Source organism: Odocoileus virginianus, chromosome 3, assembly GCF_023699985.2.
Source record: "Odocoileus virginianus isolate 20LAN1187 ecotype Illinois chromosome 3, Ovbor_1.2, whole genome shotgun sequence".
NCBI lineage: Eukaryota > Metazoa > Chordata > Mammalia > Artiodactyla > Cervidae > Odocoileus > Odocoileus virginianus.
Genome location: NC_069676.1, coordinates 5417589 through 5445547, shown reverse-complemented (window position 1 = coordinate 5445547; position 27959 = coordinate 5417589). Strand labels below are relative to the sequence as shown.

Here is a 27959-nt window from a genome sequence, read left to right as displayed (position 1 = left end):
AAGAGTCAGAAAAGACTCAGCAACTAAGCCATCATGTAGAATTTACTACTGAAAAAGATCCATGTATAAGTGACCTGCAGTTCAAACCTACACTGTTCAAGGGTCAACAGGTCATAATGTCTGGGAGGTTCTGAGGCTCAGGACCAGCTTTTCAGAAAAAGCTGGGACAACACGCGCCTTCTTCTGCCCCTTACAGAAAAGCCAAGGTTCCATTGCAAAACAGTTTTATTTGTTAAATTATCAAATGAGATTATCACACAAAAATAACTACATGGCTAGGCTAAGTACATAAAGTGCTCAAGTTTCAAGAACCTGGGCGGGTCGCTGCAGGTTCCCCACCCTCGGAACAAGGCACACGGGACATGCTTCCTTCCCCATGGGGTGCAGTAATGTCCGTGCTTGGGCTGGGGACACACTCTGCATGTGGATTCACAGCTCGTCGTGGTCCAAGGGGCTCCTGACCTCTTCCTGAGCTTCCCCGCCAGTGGCCTCCTTGGGATTAAAATACCACCGGCTGAGGGCCTTGGGGCTCTGGGCCTCTTCCCAGACCTCCTGGTTGATTAAGGCTGCCTCTTTACTTGCCTCGGCGGAAAGTTCCAGAACCTGGTTGAAGCTCCTGCATCAACAAGAAGACGATGGAATCTTTTCACCACCCCTACCAGCTTGCCCGAGCGCCTATGAGGCTGCCACATGGGGGAGACAGGTTCAGGGTGACCCTCCTTGGGCTCGTGGGAAAGCGTGGGTGAGTAAGATTTGTCTGAGCAGAACTCAAACAGCAAAGCCTCTAGAACAGGACTGGCCAGGTGTGAAGGAAAAGAGTCGTTTACTCGACAAATATTTAAGGAGTACCAACACCATGCCAGGAACCGTCCTAAGGTCAGGAGGCAGAGCCGTGAATGGGGCACCGTCCCAGGGATCCCACGACGTACACAGCAGTGGGGAAGCCGGCATAAAACGTGCTTTCCCATTCGTGTGTTTTCCATTCACTCCTGTGATCCTCATTCCCATTCCCATTCCCAAATGAGCATGTTTCCCATTCACCCCTGTGACCCTGGTAACCTAGAATCTGTTGGCATGTCTGATTTCACCCCAGGCACACAGAGTGAGGTGATGCCATAGCAGGCAGTATTTATCATGAGGACCTTTCAAACTTTTCAGGCACCTTGGGAAGTACATTTGGCATCGTAAAGGAGAAGAAAACTAGATTCTTTTTTGGAAGAGGTGGAGGAAAGCCCAATGATTGGAAAAGTCCCGTGGGCGGGGAGGCAGGCAACTTTGTGGGATTGGCCAAGGGCTGTATGGACCTGGGCCCTGGTTACACAAGGGTGCCTGTTTGTGAAAGCCACTGTTACCACCTGTGGCTTTTCTACATGTATTTAGACATTAATAAGAGGTTCCAAGATCTCTCAAAGCCCCTGTTCTGAAAAACACATAAAGACCAATCTAAGGGTCCCTGATGTGCTATGTTACCCTGGAGAAGTGATAGTCCCTTTTTATTTTGGCTGCTCAAGAACACACACAGGGGACTTCCCTGGTGGTCTATGGTTAAGACTTCACCTTCCAGTGCAAGGGGTGTGGATTCAACCCCTGGTTGGGGTGCTAAGATTCCACATGCCTCCCATGCCAAAAAACCAAAAAACATCAAACAGAAGCAATGTTGTAACAAACTCAATAAAGACTTTAAAACCGTCCATATCGAACAACAAAAACAAAAAATTTCTTAGAAAAAGAACACAGACCAGGGTTTTCTTGGGTTGCAAGAATCTTGCTCTCTCCCTGCCTCGCTGGACCTTTGTACCCTTGGCCCCTGGAAATATCAGAGCTGCCCACCCTCCAGAGCACAGCAAACCCTCCACAGAGCAGCTGCCAACAGCCCCTCTCTGCCCGAAGGGGAGGTGGCAGGGAGGGGTGCTATCTTTCTCTTAAACTATTTTCTGCAATACCTTCGGAGCTCCAGGTCCTTCTTCTGGATCACCTCCCTGAGTTCCTTCATCATGTCAAATGCCTTCACATTGTCTTCTGAGCTGCCAATGCCAAGTTCTCCCAGCAGATGGCGTGTGGTCGTCAATTCCCGCTGCAACTCGTCTGGAGGGAAAAGGGGTCGTCAACCACAGTTTCAAGGCGCCCCAAGCAATGGACACACGAGCTGGGTGGCCAACTAGATTTTTCTCCTTTTGCTGGAATGCTCTCGTGTGATGCCAGAGTCGTGAAAGGACTGAAGGAAGAAAGGGCAGTGAAGGATGACATTCGTGCACGGGCACTGCCTCTGTGCCCCTTTGCCTGAGATCACAGGGGTCTGAGACGATGGGTCAGGTGTGTCTGCCATCCAGGAAGTTACGGAAACATACCTGAAATGGCATACTGGTGTCCTCTCTACAGAAACGAATGCATAAGACAGAGAAGATCTGGGTGAGAAGTAACTTAAGAACAAACCCGTGGTTTCCATTCCCCGGTCCCACCACTTCTGCACCCGCTCCCCACATCACCCCTATGTAGAAAGCCACCTGCAAGAGCACTGGGTCCCCCACCTGCTCCAGCAAAACCAGCATTTCTGAGTCTGGTACAAGTCCCAACACTACACGTCACAACTGTACGTTATAACACTTGGGGACCCTTGTAAGGGTTCTTCTTATCAACACACATCTTTGCCGACAGACTGAACTGTGTCCTCCCCAAAAGCCATGTTCAGGTCTTAATCTCAGGTACCTGTGAACATGACCTAGCTGGAAATGAGGTCTCCAGAGATGTAACTGAATTAGAACGGGGTCATTAGAGAGGGGCCTAATCCAGCAACTGGTTCTTGTAAGAAAGGGGGAGTTTAGACAAGGAGTCTCAGAAACAAGGCCCTGTGAAGACAGAGGCAGTGCTGCAACACTGTAATAAAAAACAAAAAACAAAGCCAAAATAAACTTAATAGGGATTTCCCTGGCGGTCCGGAGGTTAGGAAACCGCCTGCCAAGGCAAGGGACATGGGTTCAATCCCTGATCTTCAGTTGCCTCGGGGCAACTAAGCCGTACGCCACAAGTCCTGAAGACCGTGCACCTACAGCCCGTGGTCAGAAACAAGGAGCCCGCACACAGAAACGAGAGGAGCCCCCTGCTTCCGACAACTAGAGAAAACCACAAAGACCCAGTGCAGCCAAAAAGAAAATAAATCACAAAACAAATAAAAGGAACAGCTGGGGGAAAAAAAGAGAGAGAGGGGCAGAGTTTGGAGAAATGCTCCACCAGCGAACACCTGCCAGAACACTGAAGCCAGGAGAGAGGCATTCTCCACCAGAGATTCCAGAAGCATCCAACCCCAATGTGGCCCCCTCAACTGGGAGGGAACACTTATTTGTTGTTTTCAGCCACTCCGTTTGTGCTGTTTTGTTACAAAAGCCCTAAGAAACTCTAACAGTCCCCAATCCCAACTCCTCCCAACTATCTAAGGAATTTATCAGACATGGAGACCTAGAGTTACAAATAAAATTAGAAACCTGGACACAGATGATGGTTCAAAAAGGCTCATTTTTCAAGGTCCTGTGCCATACATATACCATTTCACATTGGAAAAGGCTTGATTTTACATCAGCTTCAAACAAAGCATATTCAAGTGGCTCATGAGAGCTCAGCTTAGAAATTACCAAACTATGCCATGTGAACCAGCAATTTCACTCCCGGGCATTTATCTAGACAAAACTTTAATTCAAAAAGATACATGCACTCCTATCTTCATAGCAGCACTATTCACAACAGCCAAGACACAGAAGTGAAGTAAATGTCCACCAACAGATGAATGAATAAAGATGACGTGGCACATACACACAGTGGGATACTACTCAGTCATGAAAAAGCATGAACTACGCCACTGCAGCAGCATGGATGGGCCCAGAGGTCATTGCACTCAGGGCAGTGAGCCAGGCAAAGACAAACGTCATATGTCACCCATTATGGTGGAATGTTAAAAAAAAAATGGGTACAAATGAACTTATCTACAAAAGAGAAACAGACTCACAGACACAGAGAATAGACTGGTGGTTACCAAGCAGCAGTGGGTTGGGAGAGAGATGGAGTGAAGTCTGAGATTCAGTTCAGTTTAGTTCAGTTGCTCAGTCGGGTCCAACTCTTTGCGACCCCATGGACTGCAGCATGCCAGGCTTCCCTGTCCAGCACCAACTCCTGGAGCTTGCTCAGACTCACATCCATCGAGTTGCTGATGCCATCCAACCATCTCATCCTCTGTTGTCCCCTCCTCCTCCTGTCTCCAGTCTTTCCCAGTGTCAGGGTCTTTTACAGTGAGTCGGTTCTTCTCATCAGGGGGCCAAAGTATTGGAGTTTCAGCTTCAGCATCAGTCCTTCCAATGAATATTCAGGACTGATCTCCTTTAGGATTGACTGATTTGATCTCCTTGCAGTCCAAGGGACTCTCAATAGTCTTCTGCAACACCACAGTTCAAAAGCATCAATTCTTCAGCACTCAGCTTTCTTTATGGTCCAAGTCTCACATCCATACATGACAACTGAAAAAACCATAGCTTTAACTATATGGACCTTTGTCAGCAAAGTAATGTCTCTGGCTTTTTAATATCCCGTGTAGGTTGGTCATAGCTTTTCTTCCAAGGAGCCAAGGTCTTTTAATTTCATGGCCGCAGTTACCATCTGTAGTATTTTGGAGCCCCCCCAAAATAAAGTCTGTCACTGTTTCCACTGTTTCCCCATCTATTTGCCATGAAACGATGGGACTGGATGCCATAATGGTAGGAATGTTGAGTTTTAAGCCCATCTATTTGCCATGAAACGATGGGACTGGATGCCATAATGGTAGGAATGTTGAGTTTTAAGCCAACTTTTTCCACTCTTCTCTTTCACTTTCATCAAGAGGCTCTTTAGTTCTTCTTCACTTTCTTCCATAAGGGTGGTGGTGTCTGCGTATCTGAGGTAATTGATATTTCTCCCAGCAATCTTGATTACAGTTTTCGCTTCATCCAGCCCGGCATTTCACATAATGTACTCTGCAGAGAAGTTAAATAAGCAGGGTGACAACACCTTGACGTAACAAAGCCCTGACATACTCTTTTTCCAACTTGGAACCATGTCCATGTCTGGTTCTAACTGTTGCTTCTTGACCTGCATATAGATTTCTCAGGAGGCAGGTCAGGTGGTCTGGTATTCCTATCTCTTGAAGAATTTTCCAATTTGTTGTGATCCACACAGTCAAAGGCTCTGGCATAGTCATTAAAGCAGAAGTAGATGTTTTTCTGGAACTCTCTTGCTGTTTTGATGATCAATCGGATGTTGGCAATTTGATCTCTGGCTCATCTATCTTTTCTAAATCCAGCTTGAACAACTGGAAATTCATGGTTTACATACTGTTGCAGCCTGGCTTGGAGAATTTTGGGCATTACTTTACTAGTGTGTGAGATGGGTGCAATTGTGCAGTAGTTTGAGCATTCTTTGGCATTGCTCTTCTTTGGGATTGGAATGAAAACTGACCTTTTCCAGTCCTGTGGTCACTGCTGAGTTTTCCAAATTTGCTGGCATTGGAGTGCAGCACTTTTACACTTTTGATGATGCAGCACTTTTACATCATCTTTAAGGACTTGAAATAGCTCAACTAGAATTCCATCACTAGCTTTGTTAGTAATGATGCTTCCTAAGGCCCACCTGACTTCGCATTCCAGGATGTCTGGCTCTAGGTAAGTGATCACACTATCATGGTTATCTGTCATGAAGACCTTTTCTGTACAGTTCTTCTGTGTAATTTTTCCACCTCTTCTTAATAACTTCTGTTAGGTCCACACCATTTCTGTCCTTTATTGTGCCCATCTTTACATGAAATGTTCCCTTGGTATCTCTAATTTTCTTGAAGAGATCTCTAGTCTTTCCCAATCTATTGTTTTCCTCTATTTCTTTGCAATGATCACTAGGTAAGAAGTTTGGGATTAGTAGATGCAAACAAAGTATATACAGAATGACAAAACAATACGGCCCTACTGGGGAAGTATATGCAGTATCCTGTGAGTAACCATAATGGTTGCTAAGCCGTGTCAGTCGTGTCTGACTCTGTGCGACCCCATAGACAGCAGCCCACCAGGCCCCTCTGTCCCTGGGATTCTCCAGGCAAGAATACTGGAGTGGGCTGCCATTTCCTTCTCCATAACCATAATGGAAGAGAATATAAAAAATGATTTTTTTTTATATATATACACACACACACATATATATGTAGAGTTGAATTGGGCTTCCCTGGTGGCTCAGCAGTAAAGAACCTCTCTGCCAAAGCAGGAGACCTGGGTTCGATTACTGGATGGGGAAGAGCCCCTGGAGGAAGAAATGGCAACCCACTCCAGTGTTCTTGCCTGGAGAATCCCATAGACAGAGGAGCCTGGTGGGCTACAGTCCATGGGGTCACAAAGAGTCAGACACGACTGAGCACACATGCGTGGCTGAATCACTTTGCTGCACAGCATAAATTAACACAACACTAATTCAATTATACTTAAATGAGGACGGAAGGAAGGGAGATAGAAAGTGGGAGAGAAAGGAAGGAAGGAAGGAGGCCAACTCTAGGACAGCTGAAAACTTGCTTGAGAAAGAGACTTGTTCTAAAGAGAACCGTAGGGTCTTGAATGGTGCTCTTCACACCTGCCAACTTCTTCAAGTGAAGTATTAGATGGTAACACCCTACGGGAAAGATACCATCTCCGCTCCGCTTAGAAGACAGGACAAGGTAGGGGATGGTGGGCCTGTGGTTTCCCAGCTGCCAAAGCACCTCACAAGATCTGCCCCAGCCTGAGAAATGGCAGGCTCCCCAGCACGCTTTTCAGGGCAGGAGATCACTGAAGGGTCATCCTACAAACCTGGGGTCAAATCCCAACGCAGTTCTGACTCAGAACCCGACCCTGAGCAAACATCAGCCTCGCCGGCCCCCCGCATCCTCTGCCATTTGACGGGGGACACACCGTCTCCTTGTGAGGAGGCCTGGGACATGACACAGAGGGATAAAGGGACCCAGGATCCAGAGATGCCAACATGCAGCAGTGACTTGTCCTGCCCCTTGCCCAGCAGCCGCCCAGCTCTCACCTAAGAAGAGCTGCCTGTCTCCATCCAGGTGGACTGATTTCACGGGCAGCTCATGCCGTGTAGTGTCCAGGGCCGTTGCAAATGTCTTGTACTGTTCCCGAAAGCGGCAGACCACAGCCTCCAAGGGGCTCAGCATCTCAATCTGCAGGCAGGGAGGGAAGAGCCTATGAGTTGAAGCCCTGCGCTCCCTTCCCGGCAAGTTCACAGGACGGCACGTGTGAGGTAAAGATTCAGCACTGTTCTGGGACTTCCCTGGGGGTCCAGAGGTGAAGACTCCACACTTGGGAGTGCTTCCACTGTGGGGGATGTGGGTTCGATCCCTGGTTGGGGAATCTCAGATCCCACGGGCTGCACGGTGCAGGCAAAAAATAAAAATAAAGAAACTGATTGTTGTTTAGTCGCTAAGTCGTGTCCGTCTCTTTGAAAGCCCCTGGACCGCAGCACTCCAGGCTCCTTTGCCCTCAACTATCTCCCCAAGCTTGCTCAGTTTCCTGTCCATCGAGTCAGTGATGCGGATACCACCATTTAAGTACTGGCCGCACCATTTAGAACATCTGATTAGACAAACCTTAATAAAAAGACGCAGCACTGGCCCTGCCAGGTCTCCCTGGGCAGCTTCCGGGGGGGTGGGCTCTCCCCAATCCCAGCTGGCCGGTAGCAAGGTGGCCCAGGCCTCCTCACCAGGTACATGTGCTGGCCTTCCAGCATGTTCCAGGGCTGAGCCCTCGACTGGGATCATGGTGGACCCAGGAAGGCTCGGCCCTCCTGTTTCAGAGCATGGAGCTGACAGGCCTCCACCCACCAAGGCCATGCCTGCCAAGCCTTCTTTCCTCATACACGCTGTCTGGGGGTTGTAAGGATTCCTTTGCATGATTATCTTTTCTTTTTCTTCTACTGTGAGGTCCAGGAGGACAGGGACCCCGTTTTCAGCTTGGGGCCAGGCCACAGAGAACACTCACAAGCATGTGCTGGGTGTCACGGGCTGGACTTGTTCTCACAAACTCCTTGGTTGATACACCAACCCCCAGCACCTCAGAACGTGACCTGACCTGGAGACTTTACAGAGGTAGCCCAGTTAAGGCGGGGTCGTTAAGCTGGGCCCTGATCAGTATGACAGGTGTCCTCATTAAAGGGGGCAATGTGGAGACTGACGCTCATGGGGAGAAGGCCAGGTGACAATGAGACCCAGGGAGCAGATGGCCACTGACAAGCCAAGGACAGAGGCTGGAACATATCCTTCCCTCACGGCCCTCGGATGGAACCCACCCTGCTGACACCTTGATCTCAGATGCACAGCCTCCAGAATGAAGGGAGAATAAGTGTCACTTGTTTAAGCTGCCACCCCATCTGTTGTCCTTTGTTATGGTGGCCCCAGACACACACTTCCTGGGTGAGGAGCCCCATTTCCTGATCGACACTTCCTAGGTTCCCAGGGTTCACTGGGACCTTCCTTGACATGGACATTCCCGTCCATTCAGCACCAAGCTTGAATCTCCCACCAGCACCCTGGCCCACCTGGGCCGACCAGAGCATGTCTCTTTTTTTTTTTTTGGCCACACCCCATGGCATGTGGGACCTCAGTTTCTCAACCAGGGATGGAATGCATGCCCCGGGCACTGGAAGGTGGAGTGTTAACCAGCAGACCACTGGAGAAGTCTCCCAGTGCCCATGTGCGTTAAAGAGATAGGCCCATTGGCAGGGTGGTTCTGACACTGTTCTGACATTACCGCCATGTCCTCTGATAAACTGCCACACAGAAATACCCAGTGGTGTCAAAAGCCAAGCACAGAGTTGAAGCCAAATGAGGAGGGACACTCACAATAAAGGCTCTCTCCGACCCCCCCGAAGGATGATGCTGCTGGGACATGAGGCTCGGAGGCCGTGGTCACCCCTGACCTGTGCATCCAGGAAGTCCTCCAGCTCCCTCTTCTTCTGACAGAGGAGAAGCCTGCGCTTCAACTCATAAGCCTTTTTCTGGAGTTTCTCTTTCTCTTTACACAATATTTCTAGGTTCTTTTCTGCCTGTTCCTCGAATGCAGACAGGCCATTCTCCATCTGGGAAATGCAAAACAAAAGTTCAGGCCAGAGGCGACCCTGCCTCCATGGCTGACAGCGGCCACCCTTCCATCTGCAACGCACAGGAAAAGAGGCTCCATCCTTACCTTCACGGTCAGCAGGGTCAGAAGGAGAGTCTGGGACTCCATCATTTCCATCGCTTGTGATAGATCCTTCAGGAGAAGAAAAAGATACTCCCAGTTCCCCAAGAACTGATATAAATCCAGTTCTCTCCCCCTAGGAGAGAAAGGGCAGAACCCTAACCCATGTGCACTATCTTCAAACTAGTAATCTGCTGCTTCTTGACTGTGTATCAGCAAGCGGGCTCTATTTTCTCACTTCGTCTTTTGGGGCCTCTGTGAAAGGACAAGGGTGCTCTTTGGTCCCTTTCTGGCAGTTGGGTGGTCTAGTGCCAGCTGGACCCGGTCACCCACTGGGTTGGTCACCCACCAACCCGGTGACCCACCAGAACCAGGACTAGGGGTTCCCCCGCGGGTGAGACCACAGCCCAGCCACCTTCCCTGCCATGGTCGGGACCTAGCCTATAGACCGCCTGAGTGTGGCGCCAGAAAACCAGACCCCAATCTCATTTTTCACATGACCCTGAACTTTATCTCTTCCCAGAGGTGTATACTTGGGAAGATGAAACTGTAAATCCTCTAAGAATGTTGTGGGTTTTATCCTAAAAGACATAGCTGGCTTGTTCGTTCTTAGAGCAAGGCATCAAGGGGCACCTGGCCTAAGGCAGGAGTTGGGACAGACTTAGTCAACCTGCAGCAGCAGCTTCCCTCTCATTCCAGATACTCACTGGGCTCTTTTCACTCACGGTGGAAGATGATGACAGCTCAGCTTTCTTTGACTTTTTTTTTAATTGCGGAGTCTTTCGGACCACACTTTTATCTAAGATGAAGGAAAGTGTTATCCATTAAGTGAAAAGACATAGGCCACCCAATGCTCACTGCAGCACTATTTACAAGAGCCAAGACATGTAAGCAACGAAATGTCCATAGACAGATGAATGGATAAAGGAGATGTAGTATGTATCTGGGGCTTTCCTAACAGCTCAGATGGTAACGACTATGCCTGCAATGCAGGCCACCTAGGTGCGATTCCTGGGTTGGAAAGATCCCCTGGAGAAGGAAATGCCAACCCACTCCAGATTTCTTGCCTGGAAAATCCTGTGGACAGAGGAGCTTGGCAGGCTACAGTCCATTGGGTCGCAAAGAGTCAGACGTGACTAAGCGACTAACACTAGTATATATCTACAATGGAATATTATGCGTCTGTAAAAAGAATGAAATAATTCTATTTGCAGCAACATGGATGGACCTAGGGATTATCATACTAAAGAAGTCAGACAGAGAAAGACAAATATCATATGATATCACTTAATGTGGAATCTAAAAAAAAAAAAAGAATTTATATACAAAATGGAAACAGACCCACTGACAGAGAAAACAAACTTATGGTTACCAAAGAGGAAAGGTGGGGGGGATAAATTAGGAAGTTGGAATTAACATTTAAAATAGATACCCAATAAGGACCTACTGTACGCAAGGGAACTATACTCAGTATTTTGTATACTCAGTATAACAGGGAGGCCTGTATTTTATAATAACATATAAGGAAAAAGAATCTACATAAATATAATCTTTATATATATATATATACACACACACACACATATATGAATCACTGCATTATATATCTGAAACTTACACAACATTGTAAATCAACTAAACTTTTTAAAAAAAAAGTGTTTCTAAGGTGAGAAGAGCAGACTTTGGAAGACCTCAGGGAGGCACTGCAACCCCCAGCAGGGGAATGGACGGGGACAGTGAATGACTCACCATGAATGGCTGAGAGATCCAGGTCAGACAAGGCAGTGTCATGCCCATCCAGCAAGGTAGACTGCAGGTTGCCTTTGTCACCTCCACTGCCATCTACGGGACCCAAGGAGAATTCCAGGAGTCAGCACAGGTAGCAAGATGCTCTACACCTAAGCCTGGAAGCAGGAGACTTTTCTCTACAATACCACCTGCTTCCAAAAACTGTTTCTTGCAAAGAAGCAGTAGAGAAGGCTGAAAAAAACCTTTGGAAATTCCCACCCACCAACTTGAATATATTTTAAAGTAGAACTAGAAAAGAGAGGCATTCTTTATGACCAAAAGACACAAATAAGCCTTTCTGCTTAGTTTAAATAAAAGATGCTGTGTACATACGAAGGTATAAAACATAAATAGACCTAAGACCTACTCTATAGCACAGAGAACTACACTCAATAGTTTGTAATGACCTATAAGGGAAAAGAATCGGAAAAAGAACAGACATAATATAGAATAGACACTTAGCATAGAATAGACATTTAGTATACGTATAACTAAATCACTGGGCTTTACAGTTGAAACTAATACAGCACTGTAAATCAATTATCCTTCAATAGAAATATAAACATAGGGAATTCCCTGGCAGTCCAGTGGTGAGGAATCCACGCTCTCACTGCTAGGGCCCTGGGCTTGACCCTGGTTGTAGAACCAAGATCCTGAAAGCTGTGTGGTGCAGTGAAAAATAAATAAAGAAAAACAAAATAAATAAACAAACAAACAAGATGCTGTGCTCAGAGAACACTGGAGTGGGTAGCCATTCCCTTCTCCCAGGGGATCTTTCCAACCCAGGGAAGGAACCTTGGTCGCCTGCACTGCAGGCAGATTCTGCCATCTGAGTCACCAGGGAAAGCCAAGAGTCCAACAGCATGCAATATATACGTTCTGCACTCTGCTCTTTTTCTCTTTCTCTTGTAGCTTCATTTTTTAGCCTCTGTTTAAAAATGTGAAATTACACCTTGTACTGTCTAAAATGGGCACTTGGTGAACTGCAGGTTTCAATTAAACAAGGCTTCCAGAAGGCTGCAGAATGAGCAAATAGTATATAAAATACAGCCATGTTAGCAAGTAAACAGAAAACTCTTCAATGAACAACTATGCAGTTGAGGAAACAAAAGTAAAGAGACAAAAAGTATAGATGGTGGTACCTTTTGTGTTCAAATGTTCATTAGATAAACAAAACTCTATCAAGAGCAGTTGGTTGCTTCCTAGGTGAGGAATGGGAACCAGAGGTAGGAGATGGTGACTTTTTCTGTTTCCACTGGTTGAATGTTCTGTCATCTGCCTGTATAGCATTTCCATTAAGAAAAGTAATTTCCTATCAAGCCATACAGTGGAACTCAAGCAGTCCCTCTAAATTATCATGGCTATGTTTAAATTATAATTCTGTCTTGGCACTACTGACATGGCGGGGGGCGGTGTAGATCATTCTTCTTTGTGGGGCCATCCTGTGCCCTGAGGGTGTTAATCCCTGGTCTCTACCCACCAGCATCCCATACCTCCCCCTTCGATAACCCCAGCTGAGAACCCTGAGTTATAAATGTGGCAGGCCCAGTTTTTGGCCCCTCTGACCATGCCAGCTTTCCCAGCCTCACACATGGCCCTCAAACCAACTGCACGGGAAAAGCCTAGAAGGCTGGCTCCAGCTCCATGTGCCCGCTTCTCAATAGTGCCCGGGTCAAGGAACAGGATAATTTCTGACAAACAGCTAAAACAGGATCAGCAAGCTGCAGTCTGCAGGACAAATCTGGCCCACTTCTGTGTTTGTTAATAAAGTTTTATTAGGACACAGACATGCCCATTTGTGTACACATGGTCTGTGGCTGTTTTCATGCTGAGAAAGGCAGTTAACTGTTTGGTGACAGAGGCTGTCTGGCCTGCAGTCTAAAATATTTACCACTGGCTCAGAAAAGTTTTGCTGACCCTTGATCTAAACAATAAAGCAGGAAATCTAAGTCGTAAAAGAACATATTTAGTTTTCTCCTATGGGACTCAAAGTTATTGCCATTTTGAATGAGGGTTTGTGGGCCAAGAAAGCTTTGCTTTTTGTGAATTGCTCTTCTACAAGAGAATACCTGCCCACTACCACTGGTGAGGCAGGCACAGGAGGAGTTGGATGATGTGCTACTTTGGGGAGGAGGCTTCCCCAACTTCTAGAATGAGCATACTGACTAGGACTGAATAGCAAATACACAAATAATGATCCTCTGAAGTAGGTCATGGGTGAGCTTCTGCCCTCCTGGGCTACATTCCCCCTTTTCCTTGGTCACATGGCATGTGGGATCTTAGTTCCCCGACCAGTGATCAAACTCATGCCCCATCCCCCGACTCCCGTGGAAGCGCAGTCTTAACCACTGGACCGCTAAGGAAGTCCCCATTACCCATTTTTTAAATAACCAACACATGACAAGTCTACAATCAGAAAATGTGAAAGTGTTTCGTATCGCTCTGGTGACAGCTTTTAGGAGACGATCCAACCCAAGACAGTGAGAGGCAGGAGGAGGGTGTGGCCTCATACCCTCCCTGAAAGTCCTGCTCTCAGAGCTCTGGTGGGGAAACGGTCATGAGAGCAAGGAACTGGGGCCACAGGGGAGCACCATGATGGCAATGTGGCTCTTCTCTGGGGCCGCCCGGCAAGGAAGGGACCGGCCCCCTCGTTCCTCTGCCACCCCCTGCAGCTCCTCACACAGCCCAAATCAGTCTTTGTACTGAAACTCTGCCTAGTTCCTTTCCTTCATGCTCCCCATGAAGGCAAGGGAGTTTTAATCCAGCATACTTGGAAACAAAATTCACCACCATGCTCATCACCATCTGAGCCTCGGAGCTCTTTCACGCCCTCCCTGTATCTCTACCCACCTTTGCTCTTCTGGAGCTGGCTGGATTTTGTTCCACCTTCAGGCATCGTCCCACCGGCCTTTAATGCATCTGCTGCAGAAGCCTATTAGGGGAATATGTGACCTTCAGGGAACAAGACACCTTCCATCCTGCCGTCTGCAAAGCCTGCATCTGCTCTTACTCGGAGGCAAGGGGATGGACTCAAGGAGTTCTGACATTTAATTGCATATATACAGGATGAGGGCTTCCCAGGCAGTGCTAGTGGTGAAGAACCCACCTGCCGATGCAGGAAACATAAGAGATGTGGTTCAATCCCTGGGTTGGGAAGATCCCCTGGAGGAGGGCATGGCAACCCACTCCAATATTGTTGCCTGGAGGATCCCATGGGCAGAGGAGCCAGGCAGGCTACAATCCATGGGGCCACAAAGAGTGGGACACGAGTGAAGCAACTTAGCATGAATGCCCACACATACAGGATGTTACTTTTTTCAAAAAGGATACCATCATATCCATTGAACATAGGAAACAATCAAAAATTTGCTGGCGGTGATATCTGACATGGCAGATTACAGATGACTGATTTTCTGTATACTTTTTAGTATTGCCCAGTTTTACAGAGAGAACATATTAATTCGGTAGTCAGAAAAAATAAAGTTTCTGTACAGGTCTTACTCTTCAAAAATTATAAAAAAGCAAGGAACACTTGGAGCTGGCAAGCCATCATAGTAATATAAAAGCAAAAAGAAAACCTTGTAAAGAGTGAAAATATTTTGATGTACAGACACCACTCCTATTCAGCCTCCCAACAGAGGTCTGAGAATAAGAAATAAAAGGCAAGCGAGTTACAAAAGAAAAAAGAAAACTCCCTTCTTGCAGACAGGATACTTCACATAGAAAATTCCAAAAGAGGTTTAGAACCACTGCTAAAATTAGAAAGTAAGTTTAGTAAGTTTGCAGGATACAGGGCCAATATAAAAAGATACTTCTGGCAATGAACAACTTTGCGACCCCATGGACTGTAGCCCACCAGGCTCCTTTGTCCATGGTATTATCCAGGCATGAATACTGAATGGGTTGCCATCTTCTCCGCCAGGGGACCTTTGAACCCACGGATCAAGAGTGGGCTTCCTGCATTGCAGGTGGATTCTTTTACCACTAAGCCACCTAGGAAGTCCCCCCCTCCTCCGCATGCTGGACACCTAAAAACCAATACAGTGTTATACGTGAATTATTTCTTAATTAAAAAATTAATAAAATCATCACAGAAAAAAACAAAGAAAAGACAGTATCTTGTATAATAGCATTAAAAACCACCAAATACTTAGGTATAAACCTAACCAAACATGGAGAAGATCTGTATGCTGAGAATTACAAAATACTGATGAAGGAAATCTAACAAAAACAAATAAATGGAGAGGAATACCATGTTCATAGATTCAAAGACTTGGGTGTTTTTAGGATGTTATTCTCCCTAAACTGGTACACAGATTCAGTATAATTAAAATTCCAGAACCTTTGATAGGAAATGGCAATATAAGTCTGAAATTTGTACAGAAAGCCAAAGGAACTAGAAAAACCAGTTTTGGAAAAGAACAGAGTGGGAGAATTCACAGGACCCAACTTTAAGGCTTACTACGAAACTACGTAATCTGGGAGGTGTATAAACGGCCAAAGGATAGGCACACAGGACAGTGGAAAAGAACAGAGGCTAGAAAAGATGCACACATGTATAGTCAATTACTTTGCAACAGAGATGATGAGACAATACAGTGGGGAAAGGAGAGTAATTTCAACAAATGGTGCTGGAATATGAGGACATCTGTACACTTAAAAATGAACTTAAATTTCATCATCACTGCATATACAAAAATTAATTCAAAATGGATCCCAGACCTAAACGTAAAACCTAAAACTATAAAACTCAGTGGAGAAAACATGGGAGAAAATGTTTGTGATCTGGGCTGAGGCAAAGGTTTCTTAGATAAGACACCAAAAGCACATTCCGTAAAAGCAGATGTTGATAAAGTTCATCGGAAATGAGAACTTCTGCTGTTCACAAGACACTTAAGAAAACAGAAAGCCAAGTCACACACTGGAAAAAAAAAATTTGCAAATCACCACAAAGGGTTGATATTGAGGACATAGAAAGAACTCTCACCAACTCAAGGATAAGGAAAAAAAAAAACTAATTTTTTTTAATGGGCAAAAGATGTGAAAGGACACATCACCAAAGATATAGGAACGGTCAATAAGTGCATGAAAAGATGCCCAGTATCGTCAGCTGTTACAGAGATGCGATTTAAACCCACCGTGAGATGCCCCGTCACACCCACTAGGACGGTGTCGCCTTAAAGCAACGACTCTCCTCTGTGGCTGCAGCCTCTCTGGTAAGTCGGGCAGTCTCTTACAAAGTCACACACACAATTCCCTTAGAATTCCCCTCTCGGGAGAGATGCCAACACATCCATGCAGAATCCTCAACAGCAATGTTTAAGGTGGCTTTACTGAGAACTGCCAAAAACGGGAAACAAACCCGACGTCCTTTGCCAGGGAATGGCTGAGCACACTGCGGCCTGTCCGTGCAGTGGAATGCCAGCTGGCAAAGGAACAGCACTAACTGTACACAGCAGGCAGGGCGGCCTTTACGTGAGAGTGGCCAGTCTGCAAGAGGCTGCACCCTGGGTGGTGCCTTTAAAAGATCTTCTGGAAAAGCTGAGCTACAGGGACAGAAAACAAAACGTGGTTGCCTGGGATAGGGAAGGGCTGGTTCCATCAGAGCACAAAGGGTCTTGGGGGTGACAGACTTCTCCATCTTGACTGTGGTGGGTCTGTGACTAGATGCACTGGTCGAAACTCACAGAACTGTACGCTGAAAAGAGTGATGCTTCCTTTATGGAAACTACACCTTAATTTAAAAGATGAAAAAAAAGAAAACGGAGAAGCTCTTAGAAATCTAAAATACTATATAAGCATGCAGACACATGGGGGTGCTGTAACCAAGCTGGCCAGGGAATTTTAAAATTATGAAGTGTGGACTGTTAGCCTTTGTTGAAAATCACTTCAGTAATATAAACCATGGACTCTGGGTCCAGATGCATCATTTAAGGTTCATCAGCTGTAAACACGTCACACTCTAGTGTGACATGTTGACAACAGGGAGTATAGGCATGTGAGGGGGTGGAGTGGGGGTGATGTATGGGAAATCTCTGTACTTTCCACTCAGTTTTGCTTTGAAACTCAAATTGCTCTAAAAAAATTAAGTCCATTAAAAAAAAAAAATCACTCCAAGCAGCGTATCAGTTGGCACAAAGGTATCCTTTTCCTTCAAGCCAGGTCTTAAATCATGTTACTTAAGAAATAACCTGCCATTCACCCTACCAGAATAAAAGAAAGGCAATAGAAATAAATATTTAACTAAACTTTATCAAATCGTATTATTTTTTCCAAATCATAAACAAAGACTTGAAAAATGGGGTAACACAAACCTTACACACACTGGCGGTCAGTACACGCTGAAATAAAACGTCACTGGGTAACCTAAGGACTGTTTTCATTAAACATCACACAAAGCAGGTTCTCAGATTGTTCAATGTTTTCTGCTGTCATTTTCAATGGTCTCATCAACCTCGTGGTGTGGCTAGAAGGTAAGTCACTGAGCCCGTCCTGTAACACTGGACGATTCAGGCACGTCATTTTTCCCCACAGTCTTTCTCTCACACCCTACAGGTATTTTTTATGACACCAGCCAAGGCCAGGGAACCGTGTGCCAGGCACTAGAAAGAACTGCTTCAGGACAGAATCCAGAAAGGAATTACTATGTTGAGAGACAGGAATAACTTTATGATTCACTAGAGCTCATGGCTCTGCAAAGGGAATTCTCTAAGTGATCAGCCACCCACAACAGAGATCCATGCCTTGGCACGATGGGCGTGACAGTCCCAGAGGCAAACTGGGCCAAACCCCCGAAATGTTTCCTTTAGGACCAAGCTGTGTCTGGCTGGTGAAACCTGTCTCAGAATTCCAAGCTCAGAACTGTTTCAAATGTACGTTACCCGTTACCTTTCTGGGGGCTTTCTTCTCATACTGCAAGTACCGCGACTCCACTATCCGTCCACCTGTAAGACACACAGCTGGCTTATAATAAAACCACAGCATGAGGTGTTACCGACCCACCAGGTACGCAGGATGCCCGCACCCCACCCCGCTCAGCCTTGAGCATGTATGAGACATCTACTGTATGCAAGAACACGTACAAGATACCTCCTGTATATGAGGGCTTCCCAGGTGATTCAGCCGTGAAGAACCTGCCTGCCAATGCAGGAGGCGCAGGAGACGTGGATTTGATCCCTGGGTCAGGAAGACTGCCTGGAGAAGGGAATGGCCACCCACTCCAGTATTCTTGCCTGGGAAATCCCATGGACAGAGGAGCCTGGCAGGCTAGTCCCAAGGGTCACAGAGAGCTGGACACAACGGATTGATGGAACACACACACAGACACACACACTCTGTACACAAGTGCTTGGGCTAGAGGTGGAGCCACAGAGACCGGAGAAACTATCAAGGAAGAGCAAGGGGTCTTCCCTGGCGGCTCAGTGGTAAAGAACCCACCTGCTAACGCAGGAAACCGGGTTCAATCCCTGACCCCACATGGCTTGGAGAACTAAGCTGGTGTGCCGAGCCTGTGCTCTGAAGCCCGGGAACCACAGCTACTGAGGCCCCCAGCACCCTACAGCCTGCGTCTGGCAACAAGAGAAGCCACTGCAGCGACAAGCCTGAGCACCGTGACTAGAGCGTGGCCCCCGCGCACCGGAACTAGAGAAGAGCCCGTGCAGCATCGAAGATCCAGCACAGCCAAAGATAAATAGGTAAATAAAATTATTTTTTTAAAAAAGGAAGAGCAGGAGTATGTGCCAACGGTAAGAACAGAAAGTGGACTCATGGCAGGGCAGGGAAAGGAAGAAAGGGCTTCCAAGGTGGCTACCTAGGAATTCCCTGGTGGTGCAGTAGTTAGGACTCTGGGTTCAATACCTGCTTGGGGAAACTGAGATCCCACAAACCCTGCCGCATGGCCAGAAAAAGGAAAAAGGCAAAGATGGCCACCTGTTTCCTTTCTCCTCCCGCCCCAACTTGCTCTGTGTGCTGTGACCCCCAACTGCCCTTCTCCCACCCAAGCCCGCCTATGACCCAACCATGGTACTGCCTTTTACATCCCCCAAACCCACTCCCAGCTCAGGACTGCTCCCCTGAGACTCACTCAGTACCAATACCCTCCTGGAACACAGCCATATTCGCTGGTGAAAGTCCAGCCCCACGTCCCCTTTCTCACCTGACCCTGGGACACTGAAGGTGGATGGAGGAAACCCACATGTCCCCTCCATCCTCTAGGGGCTCTCACTGCACGCCCAGTGCTCACCCCCAGTCCTCTGCTCTGACCCTACACCTCCTACCCCGGGCCGTCCCTCTGGTCAGCCAGTGACACCTTCCCTACTTCACCAGGAAGACAAAAGCAGTCCCAGGAGGTCTGCCCATGTGGGCATCCAGCTGCCTCCCAACCTCAGGGCCATATCCTGGGCTCCCCCATGTGATGGAACTTCTGTGCTTGGGGGTAAAGCGAACCCTCAGCTCTGGGTGCTGGGGCCCAGCCCTTACCCAGTTAGGAAACTGCCCTGGCAAACCTACTCCCCAAGCACTGCCCTATATCGCCCCACTTCCTCTCTCCAAGGGTCACACTGTTCATTCTCTCTCCACTCCAACCCCGGTCCCCTCCCACTTCTCTGCTCCCCTTTACTATGCCGGCTCCTCCTCCTCTCCTCCCCGCTTCCCTGGAATCCCCCCACTCCCCAGTCTGGCCCTCACAATCACGAGGCCACCAAAGAAATTCCTTCCGGCCAGCCCCGAGATGTCCGAGCTCCGAAGCCCAGTGGGCCGCTCTCAGTGCTCGTTCTGAGGCAGCAGCAGTGGGCAGCACGCGGGCCGCACCCTCCTCTCTGACGCACTGTGTCCTCCAGGCTCACCGCCCTGCAGCACCTACAACAGGCTGTCTGTGGGTCCCGTGTCCCCTGTTCCTCAAGCTAGCAGGCTGGAGGTAGGGCTGCGGTCACCCCAGCCGTGCCTGCAGGGAGAGTGGGCTCACTCAGACAGTCAGGCAGGATGCACCAAGGTCAGAACAGGCAGGGTCCAGGGCGGAGAATCAAGCCACATGTGGGCTCGGCCGCCAGGTGTTCGGCAAGGGACTGGGGCAAAGGACACCCCCAGTTCCAGGTGGAGGAGACCATAATGTGCCAGGTCTAATACTATCAACAAAGGATTTGACTCATCTAGGAAGGAGATTCTGGGTTCCCTGCACAATTGAAAAACAGTTTCAAGTTGCTGGAAAACTAGAATGCACCTGCTTATTCTCAACAGTGATGGGTTTCCCAAAGAAGCAATGTTACAAGGAAGGATATAATTTGTGTCCAAGAACTAGACCATGTGTAAATAGGACAGATGTTACAGACCAGGTAACATAAACCTCCAGTCGCTGGGGAACTAGAATTCTGCTCCAAATTCTCTGAGAGCCACACTGATGCAGGGCATAAAAATACTTCAGCCTAACAGAGGCTTGAGCTGCAACGTGGGAGAACCTTGGGTCTACCACCCAAACTGGGTACTGCCAAGAGTCAAGAAGGGCTGTTGATGGTGACCCCAGACACACAGGAGGACTTCAGGCACGTGGGTACCCCCGAGAGACTGATACACTTATTCAGAAACAAACTGTGATGTTTTATAACATATTCAGCCCAGACTCTCCTCACCCACTCTCACCAGTGGGTGTGTCCTTGGCACAAGCCGACCCGAATGGCCAGAAAGGCCCACTGCCCTAAGCAACCCCCACCAGGGCCTGCTGCACCCTTGGCTGCAGGGCTGGGTGACCAAACTCAGGGTCCCCAAAGGTGTGACTAGAAAGAAGGGAAGTCCCAGCTCTCCTGCTCTGACCTGTTTCTTCCTTTTTCCCCAGAAGCACTTACTGTGGGGGCGGGGGGCAGAGGGGGGGTGGGGGATCACTTTTTTTTTGGCCAAGCCTGCAACATGTAGGATCTTAGTTCCCTGATCAGTGCCCACTGCATTGGCAGTTCCACAGAAGTCCAAAACTCACTTAATTTCAGTGGATTCTATTTCAAAAGATAGATTCTCCAATGTTACTCACCTTGTGTTCTTCCTTTGCTCCTAGCACCCCTGGTAGTACTGGGGCCCACAGCAGGGGGCTTCCTAAAAGAGAGAAACGGGGGAGGGAGGTCTTGTTAATGCAGGTGGATAAAAAGCTCTGGGAAGCCACCCAGGAGGCTGGGCTTCCTTGGGACAGCCTTGTCCCAGCACCCACCCCTCTTCCCCACCTCTGCAAGGTGGGGCCACCTCCACAGGATGAGGGATTCTGAGTCCCAGCCTTGTCACCTGGGGAAAACACCTGAGAAGAGCAAGCTTTCCTTTGCTGGCTGAGCCATGTGGCATGCGGGACCTCAGTCTCCCCACCAGGGATTGAACCCAAGCCCCCTGTGACTCAAGTGTGGAGTTTTAGCTGCTGGACCACCAGGGAAGGCCCAAGGTCGAGCATTTTTGCCGAGCCTGAATGATCTCAACTTCATTGATTCATCAGACGTTTGTGTGCCAACTGTATACCACTGAGGATACAAGGTAAATAGTAGTCTAGGTTTCTCCTCTGAGAGGGATAACCAGCAATTTCCTATCAGGCAAGTGTGAAGAGGGAACACCCAAGACCAGTAAAGGGGTGGGGGTTGGGGGTGAGTGACAAGTACCATTAACTCACATACATGACGAAGGACATTCCCAGACAGGAATCATCAAGAACCCTTGAGGAGAGGGCACAGAGAATGATGTGGAAACTGGAATCGATAAGACCCAGTGTCTCAGGAGTAAAGAATCTACCTGCCAATGGAGGAAACGTGGGATTGATCCCTGAGTCAGGAAGACCCTCTGGAGGAGGAAATGACAACCCGCTTCAGTATTCTTGCCTGGGACAATCTCACAGACGGGAGGCCTGAAGTCGCAAAAGAGTTGGGCACAGCTTAGCAACTAAACAATAAGAGCCCTATGGCTTAGCTGGAGAAGACTGAATTTAAGGAGGCAGTGAGGGATGATAAAAACACTGCGTCCCAAGAGTGAGGCGGGCAGGAGGTACTTGATAAATATTTGTCAGATGAATAACTCAGGAGTGCTTGCTGAAGGGCAAGTCTGACCCCTAGGAGACATTTGGCAGTGTCTGAACGCCCGTGATGGTCACAACAGAAGGGACTGCTATCAGCCTAGTGGGGGAGACCAATGCTCAACACCCTGCAATGCATAGGACTGCACCTATCACAGAGATGACCCTGCTCCAGATGTCAACACTACCAAGGTTGGGGGACCCCTGATGTGGTGAAGGAGTGATTGGCAGCGTGGGAGGCAAGTCTGCTGCAAAACTCCTGTCAAAAAATTATAAACCCTGATGGGAGTCAAGGGGAGAATGAATACATGTTTGTGTATGGCTAGTCCCTTCGCTGTTCACCTGAAACTATCACAACACTGTTAATCGGCTATACCCCAAGACAAAATTAAAAAAAAAAAAAAATGAACCCTGAATATTCTTCAACCCTAAAAAGGAATGAAGTACTGATACGTGTTGAAGCAAATAAATCTCAAAAATGTTGTCCTGAGTCAAAGAAGCCAGGCACTTAACATCGCGTGTTGCATGATTCCATTGATAGGAACTATCCAGAACAGGCTAATCCATAGAGACGGAAAGCAGAGTGCTCAAGAGAGAAGGACACACATATGTGTATGTAATTATGCCTGACTTGAGTTGACGTATGGCAGAGAACACTACAGCGGGATGCCAGGCAGGGGTCTGGCCGCTGTCAATCCTCCTGACGTCACAAGACAGGCTCCACTGGTGACAGCGGTGCTGGGCCCCTTGTTCAGCTCAGGGTGGCCAGCTTCCGGGTTATGGGCCCTGATCCAAGGTGAGACCCAGGCCAGGGCCGGGGCACCTCCAAGCCACAGTGGGGAGACGCAACTTAACAAACGCTGGCTGGGCGCCAGGTGCTCTGCTCCTTCATGGAGTGTTCCCAGCCCCGCAGACACCTAAGTGTTGGCCTGCTTTCTCTCTGTTTTCCAGACAAGGACCTGGGATTTATATAGGCCACTCCTAGGGAGTCTCAGAGCTGGAAGGAGACAGAGTAAAGATTCCCTCTGGGCTACTCAGGTGGTGCTAGTGGTAAAGAACCTGCCTGTCAATGCAGGAGATAGAAGAGACAAGGGCTTGATCCCTGGGTCGGGAAGATCCCCTGGAGGAGGGCATGGCAACCCGCTCCAGTATTCTTGCCTGGGGAATCCCATGGACAGAGGAGCCTGGCAGGCTACAGTCCACAGAGTCTCAAAGAGTCGGACATGACTGAAGACTTAGACAGACAGAAAGACACACATGGATTCCCTGTGCCAGGGCTCTGGAGACAAAGCAAAGGGACTTAGGCCAAACCTGCAGGGACCTGGAGGGTTGGGGAAAGGGTGGCACTACACCTGTGCCAGCCTCAAGTGCTTCCCCCAAACTTCAGAGAGGCTAATGTCAACCTCACAGTTAGGACAAGGGGCTATGGAATAAACACAAGTGATTTATTTCAGGCGGCCCGCTAAATTTTCATGCGCACAGGCACAATAAACCTTGGTGGAGTAAACAAAACCTTGTGAGACATGGTGTATTTCCTGTCATATCAATAAACAAGGACGTCCCAGTCATCAATGATTCCAGGGCACTCAGGAAGGAGACAGATACAAAGGCAACCCAGCAGCCATTAGGCCACAGCAACTCCATATGGGGAGCCCTGAAGAACTCAGTGCAGGATACTGGCCCTAGATAGTTGAGATGAATATGAAAGGAATGATTTCAGTGAGCCTAGAATCTTGCATCTTTCCCTACATATAAAAGCACTAGATTCCTTAATTTGAGACACCTGGTTTTCTTTAATTCACAATAATCTCTTGACGTTCAGGCTACCTGCCCTTTGTTACCAACTGTTGAGTCCTGCCCCCAGGTCACCAGAGGCCTTGCACCAAGACCACAGACACGAAGCCCAGAACCAAGGTCACCTGTGAAATTGACTGAGCCCCTTTGGAACCACTGCTAAAAGCCCACCCGCCATGATCATCACCAGCAGGCTTCTAGATCCCGAATTAGGCACAAAAAATCAGGTACAGCCCACAGCTGTACTCACCCTAAGGTGCCCTAACCAATCACCTAACGCCAACCTTCCAGCAGGAATTTTCTTGGTCTTGAGGCTATAAAACTTGGCTATTAATCCATGAAACCTGTCAACCCACTTGCTGCATTTGCAGCGCCCTCATTATCTCTGCTCTTTAATAAACTCACTCCCTTCTGAAATGCTCTCTGTCTGGAAATTCTTTCCCAACTGGAGCTCAGACTGCCTCAACACAAATTTTCATATTACTTGACTCCTCCCTGTTCCTTCAGAGCAGTTTTCTCACGGTTACCTAAGATGCTGCCTCCCAGGCTTAAGTCCTAAACATTTCCGCTGAATAAAACATAACTCTCAACTTCCAGGTTGTGACTATTTTTTAACTTGACACCCGGAATCACACCTGGCAAGAGGGAAGTATTTCACTTCTGTCTCTTGCTGTGTGAGCCTGGGCAAATGGTCTTTCCTCCCGAAGCTTCCATCGTCTCATTTGCAAATGAGGAACACAGGATTAAAAAAAAAAAAGTAGATGAAAGGAGATATTTCAGCGGTTCAACAGCTGTCCACTACAAAAAAGATAATTGGAAGAACTACGATCACATTTAGTAGCGAGGCACGGCTATAAACGCTTTAAACCTCACACTAGGCGGCGGCGTCATCAGCGAGGTTTCTCCAGGGAGGAAAGCGAGGCACAGAGAGGTTAAGTCACTCGCCAGAGAACGCCCCGGATGGAAACTTCTGACCAGGGACTCGAACTAGTTCTCGGGTCCTGCGCCCACGCTCCCCAGCATGCACAAGGCCGCGTCCCACCTCCCAGAACCCGCGCAGCTCGGTGGTTCTTGGAGGGGCTCAGATTCGAACTCACCCCGAGGACATTTACCTCCCCAGCTCTGCGGCCCCTCAGTCCCCAGACCTCGACTAAAGCCCTCCAGCTGACACCCACAAACTCAGGTCCGCACAACTTACGCAGCGCCCCGCCCCGAGGTATCCGCCATTTTCCCGCCTTCAACTCAAAGGTCGGCCTCTCAAGTCGAACCCCCCGCCCTCTCCCGGACCAGGCCATATCGCGACTCGGCAAGAGGGGTGACCGTGAGTAGAGCGGCGGCGTCCTGCGCGCGCGTCTCTCTGGCCTCCCCTCACACTTGGTTTCGCCCACCAGCGGCAGGGGGCGGGGGCACGGGCAAGAAGTCGGAAGCGAGGGGCGGAGATTCGTGGCCCTCCGCCCCCTGGCGCTTTTGCGTCACGCCCCCCCCGGGCCCGCCCCTCCGGAACCCGGAAGCCGGAGCGCGCGGGGGAGCGGCGGGCGCGGCGGGGCGGAGCGGCCAGACTAGCAGCGGGCTGGCGGCCGGGCGGGGACCTGGCCCGGGACCGGCGGCGCGCGGCGGCCGAGGCCCAGGTGAGTGCCTGGCGGCCGCGGGTTCAATGTTCTATCTCGAAGCTCGCACCGGCGGGCTGCCTTCCCGAGAAAGACGGGACTAAGGGTTAGTGGGGAGGGGTCTCGCGAAGGCAGGGGTCGAGGGGGCGGGAACGAGCTTGAGGGTCTTGGAGAGTTTGCAGGAGGCGGAATGGGAACAGGACGTTAAAGGAGAAAGTTGATGTGATGGGCCTGGTGAGGGAGTTTTTGGGCGGGTGTGAGGGCAGATCTTGTGGCTTTGATCAGCTTCTCTGAAGAGGACGTGGCTTAAGTGGTAGTTGGGGGGTCGCAGGAAACGGGGCTGGGAGAGAGAACGGCAAGGAGGCGGGGTTGAGAGGCCCAGGCTGGGGGTTGAGAGAGCGAGGCCGGTGGGGGAACAGCCGGGGTGCGTTGGGAGGAAGAGGTGTAGGACGGCCTGGGGGCGTCTGCTTACGGTGAAGAGGTAGACGGATGGTGCCTGAGGGAGGGCAGCGCCTGCGACTCACTGGGTGCTCAATGTGAGGTGCTCTGGACCCACTGGTGCGGTGGCCGCCGGTACGAGGGGAGATGGGGGATGGGAGAGGAGGCAGAGAAGGGGTAGAAGCCTTGGCGAAAACCGAGGTCTGGTTCAGGGAGAGAAACGGGAGGAGGGGGAGGACAGGGCTAGAGTGGCCCGGTTCAGATGTTGGCGTGCACCCCATGGATTTTTGGGGAGGGGACGCGTCTTCCCCTCTTGATTCAGCTTATTACTGGCATCACCCGCCAACTGCTGGGTGACCCAGGCTAGTCCCAGAGCCTTCTAAGCGATATTCAGAACTTGAAAACCCAGCACACTCCTTCCAAGACTGGACTGGCTGGAGCCTGGGGATTCTAGGGAGCAAGGAAGGAGCTCTTGGGCCCCTGCTTTGGGGCCGGAACTGGGTTTCAGAGGCGAGGGGGTGGGTGTGCACACACCCACATGTGCTAGGCTGTCACCACCTCCTCCCAGTTGCATCCTTGGACTTAAATGGGTAAAATGACATACAGGAAATCTGTTCCCCAGCGGCCGAGAGCTCAACCCAGGACAGGCACAGCCTCTGGTGGGCTCTCTGTAGACCAGCAATCTTTAAGGGGAAGCCTCTCCCACACCTCTGTCTGAGGTGGGAGCTGCTGGGGGACATGTGCCTTACAGTTGAAGGGTACCAGCTCCTACCTCCCTGAGGTATGCCCTGGTCTTGGAGTCCCCAGACTCTCAAGGCATCCGGGGGCATGGAAGGTGACATGGCCAGCTGGAAAAGTTGTCTGATGGACCTGGCTCTGGCAAGGGCCTTGCACTAAGCAGTTTGGTTTTTTTTTTTTTTTAATCTGACTGCATCACACAGCATGTGGCATCTCAGTTCCCCAACCAGAGATTGAACCCAGGTCCCCTGCATCGGGAGCTCAGAGTCCCAAGCACTGGACCACCAGGGAAGTCCCTGCACTAAATGGTTTTGATCAGCATTAATTTCTTCTCTTTCCCAACCCTGGGGATCCTTGTCTGGAATCTGCTAGAAGGGCTAGAGAGCCTGGATTTATAGCATGTTCAGGACAGGAGTCTGGATAGCTTGAATGTGAAGAAGGCCATGAAAAGATAACCACCCCGTTCACTTCCAAAATGTTCTGGCCCTTAGGGAACCTTTGTAAGCGAGACTCTCAGCCTTGTTTCCCCAGAACACATGATTAGAGCCCACAGTCATGCCTCCTGCAGGTTTTGCGTTTGGACTTGCCCTGGCCGGGACTCCCCCGCCACCCCACCACCCCGTCCCCCCTGCCCTCGCCCTCTCCCTTCATGAACTGGACCAGAATCTTCTGGTTCCAAAGCCCTGCTATTGTCTCCTTCCTGTAGAGGAGTGTGGCCAGGCACATTCTCATGGAGGGTCCTGTGTTGGGGGTCCTAACCTCCAATCAAATCTCTTTGTCTTTCTCCACCTGCAAGATGAGTGGATTGGCCTAGTCAGTGTTTCTCAACTTGGAAACCCAAACCTTGGCTTCTCCAGCACGCAGCCTCCTCTAATTTTATGCAGCCCCTGACAGATGAATCCCCACTGCAATAATCCCTCTTTTCCATCCTACAGTTTATATCTCAAAATGATTATTGTACCACTCCCTTATCTTCCATGTAGAAAATTGCAGTGCCAAACGTGCTTTCACACGTCGTACCTGTTCCCAGGGTTTCAGCTGCATCCTTCTGGCTGAAAATCCCTGGTTGAGACCCTCTGTTGAGTCCAGGCCTGTGACTCAGAGAAGCAGATGGGGACTTGGGAATCTCCCTTTGCTATTTCACTGTAGGATCCATTCTCTATCCCCAGGGGAGGGGGGCTTGTTAACGTACTGCTTCCCATTCCTTGTCTTCCTGAAGTTGTGTGTCTTGGGTGGGTCCAGAGTTCAGTAAAGCAAGGGCTGACTGTGTCAGACGCTGTGGACTGAGTGCCAGGGACGAGGATGGGCCCTCACGCCCTGATGGAAGGACATTCTAGTGGGCCA

General features: G+C 49.2%; 2 protein-coding genes across 14 annotated transcripts in view; one reads left to right on the top strand and one right to left on the bottom strand.

Annotated features, from left to right (window-relative positions):
* Positions 1-207: 207 nt before the first annotated feature.
* On the bottom strand, positions 208-25120 carry HAUS8 (HAUS augmin like complex subunit 8). Of its 3 annotated transcripts, none has more exons than XM_070462281.1 (11): positions 25031-25120; positions 21025-21086; positions 17898-17953; positions 13860-13941; positions 10971-11063; positions 9947-10020; positions 9228-9293; positions 8962-9120; positions 7066-7207; positions 1944-2085; positions 208-616 (listed from the first exon to the last, which is right to left on the bottom strand). In XM_070462281.1, the coding sequence occupies exons 1-11, from the start codon at positions 25057-25059 to the stop codon at positions 430-432; spliced, it is 1092 nt and encodes a 363-aa protein (XP_070318382.1). In that variant the 5' UTR covers positions 25060-25120; the 3' UTR covers positions 208-429. The 3 variants fall into 3 exon arrangements, with proteins under 3 accessions (XP_070318382.1, XP_020736133.2, XP_070318387.1); XM_020880474.2 differs by having other exon boundaries at positions 9929-10020; positions 25031-25119; XM_070462286.1 differs by lacking the exon at positions 25031-25120 and adding an exon at positions 24468-24486 and having other exon boundaries at positions 9929-10020.
* Positions 25121-25352: 232 nt separating this feature from the next.
* Positions 25353-27959, top strand: part of MYO9B (myosin IXB) — a 109899-nt gene continuing 107292 nt past the window's right edge. For all 11 annotated transcript variants that reach the window (XM_070462258.1, XM_070462224.1, XM_070462261.1 and 8 more), the window contains exon 1: positions 25353-25460. The gene's annotated coding sequence lies outside the window, so the exon portion shown is untranslated. The remainder of the gene's footprint in view (positions 25461-27959) is intronic.

Excerpts from the sequence above, each read along its gene's own strand:
- HAUS8 (XM_020880474.2), bottom strand. The coding sequence starts at position 25,059 with ATGGCGGATACCTCGGGGCGGGGCGCTGC. Across the intron at positions 10,021-10,970 it reads GGATCTCTCAGCCATTCATG|ATAAAAGTGTGGTCCGAAAG; the intron begins GTGAGTCATTCA and ends CCTTCATCTTAG. Across the intron at positions 7,208-8,961 it reads AGGACTTCCTGGATGCACAG|ATTGAGATGCTGAGCCCCTT; the intron begins GTCAGGGGTGAC and ends CCCTGCCTGCAG.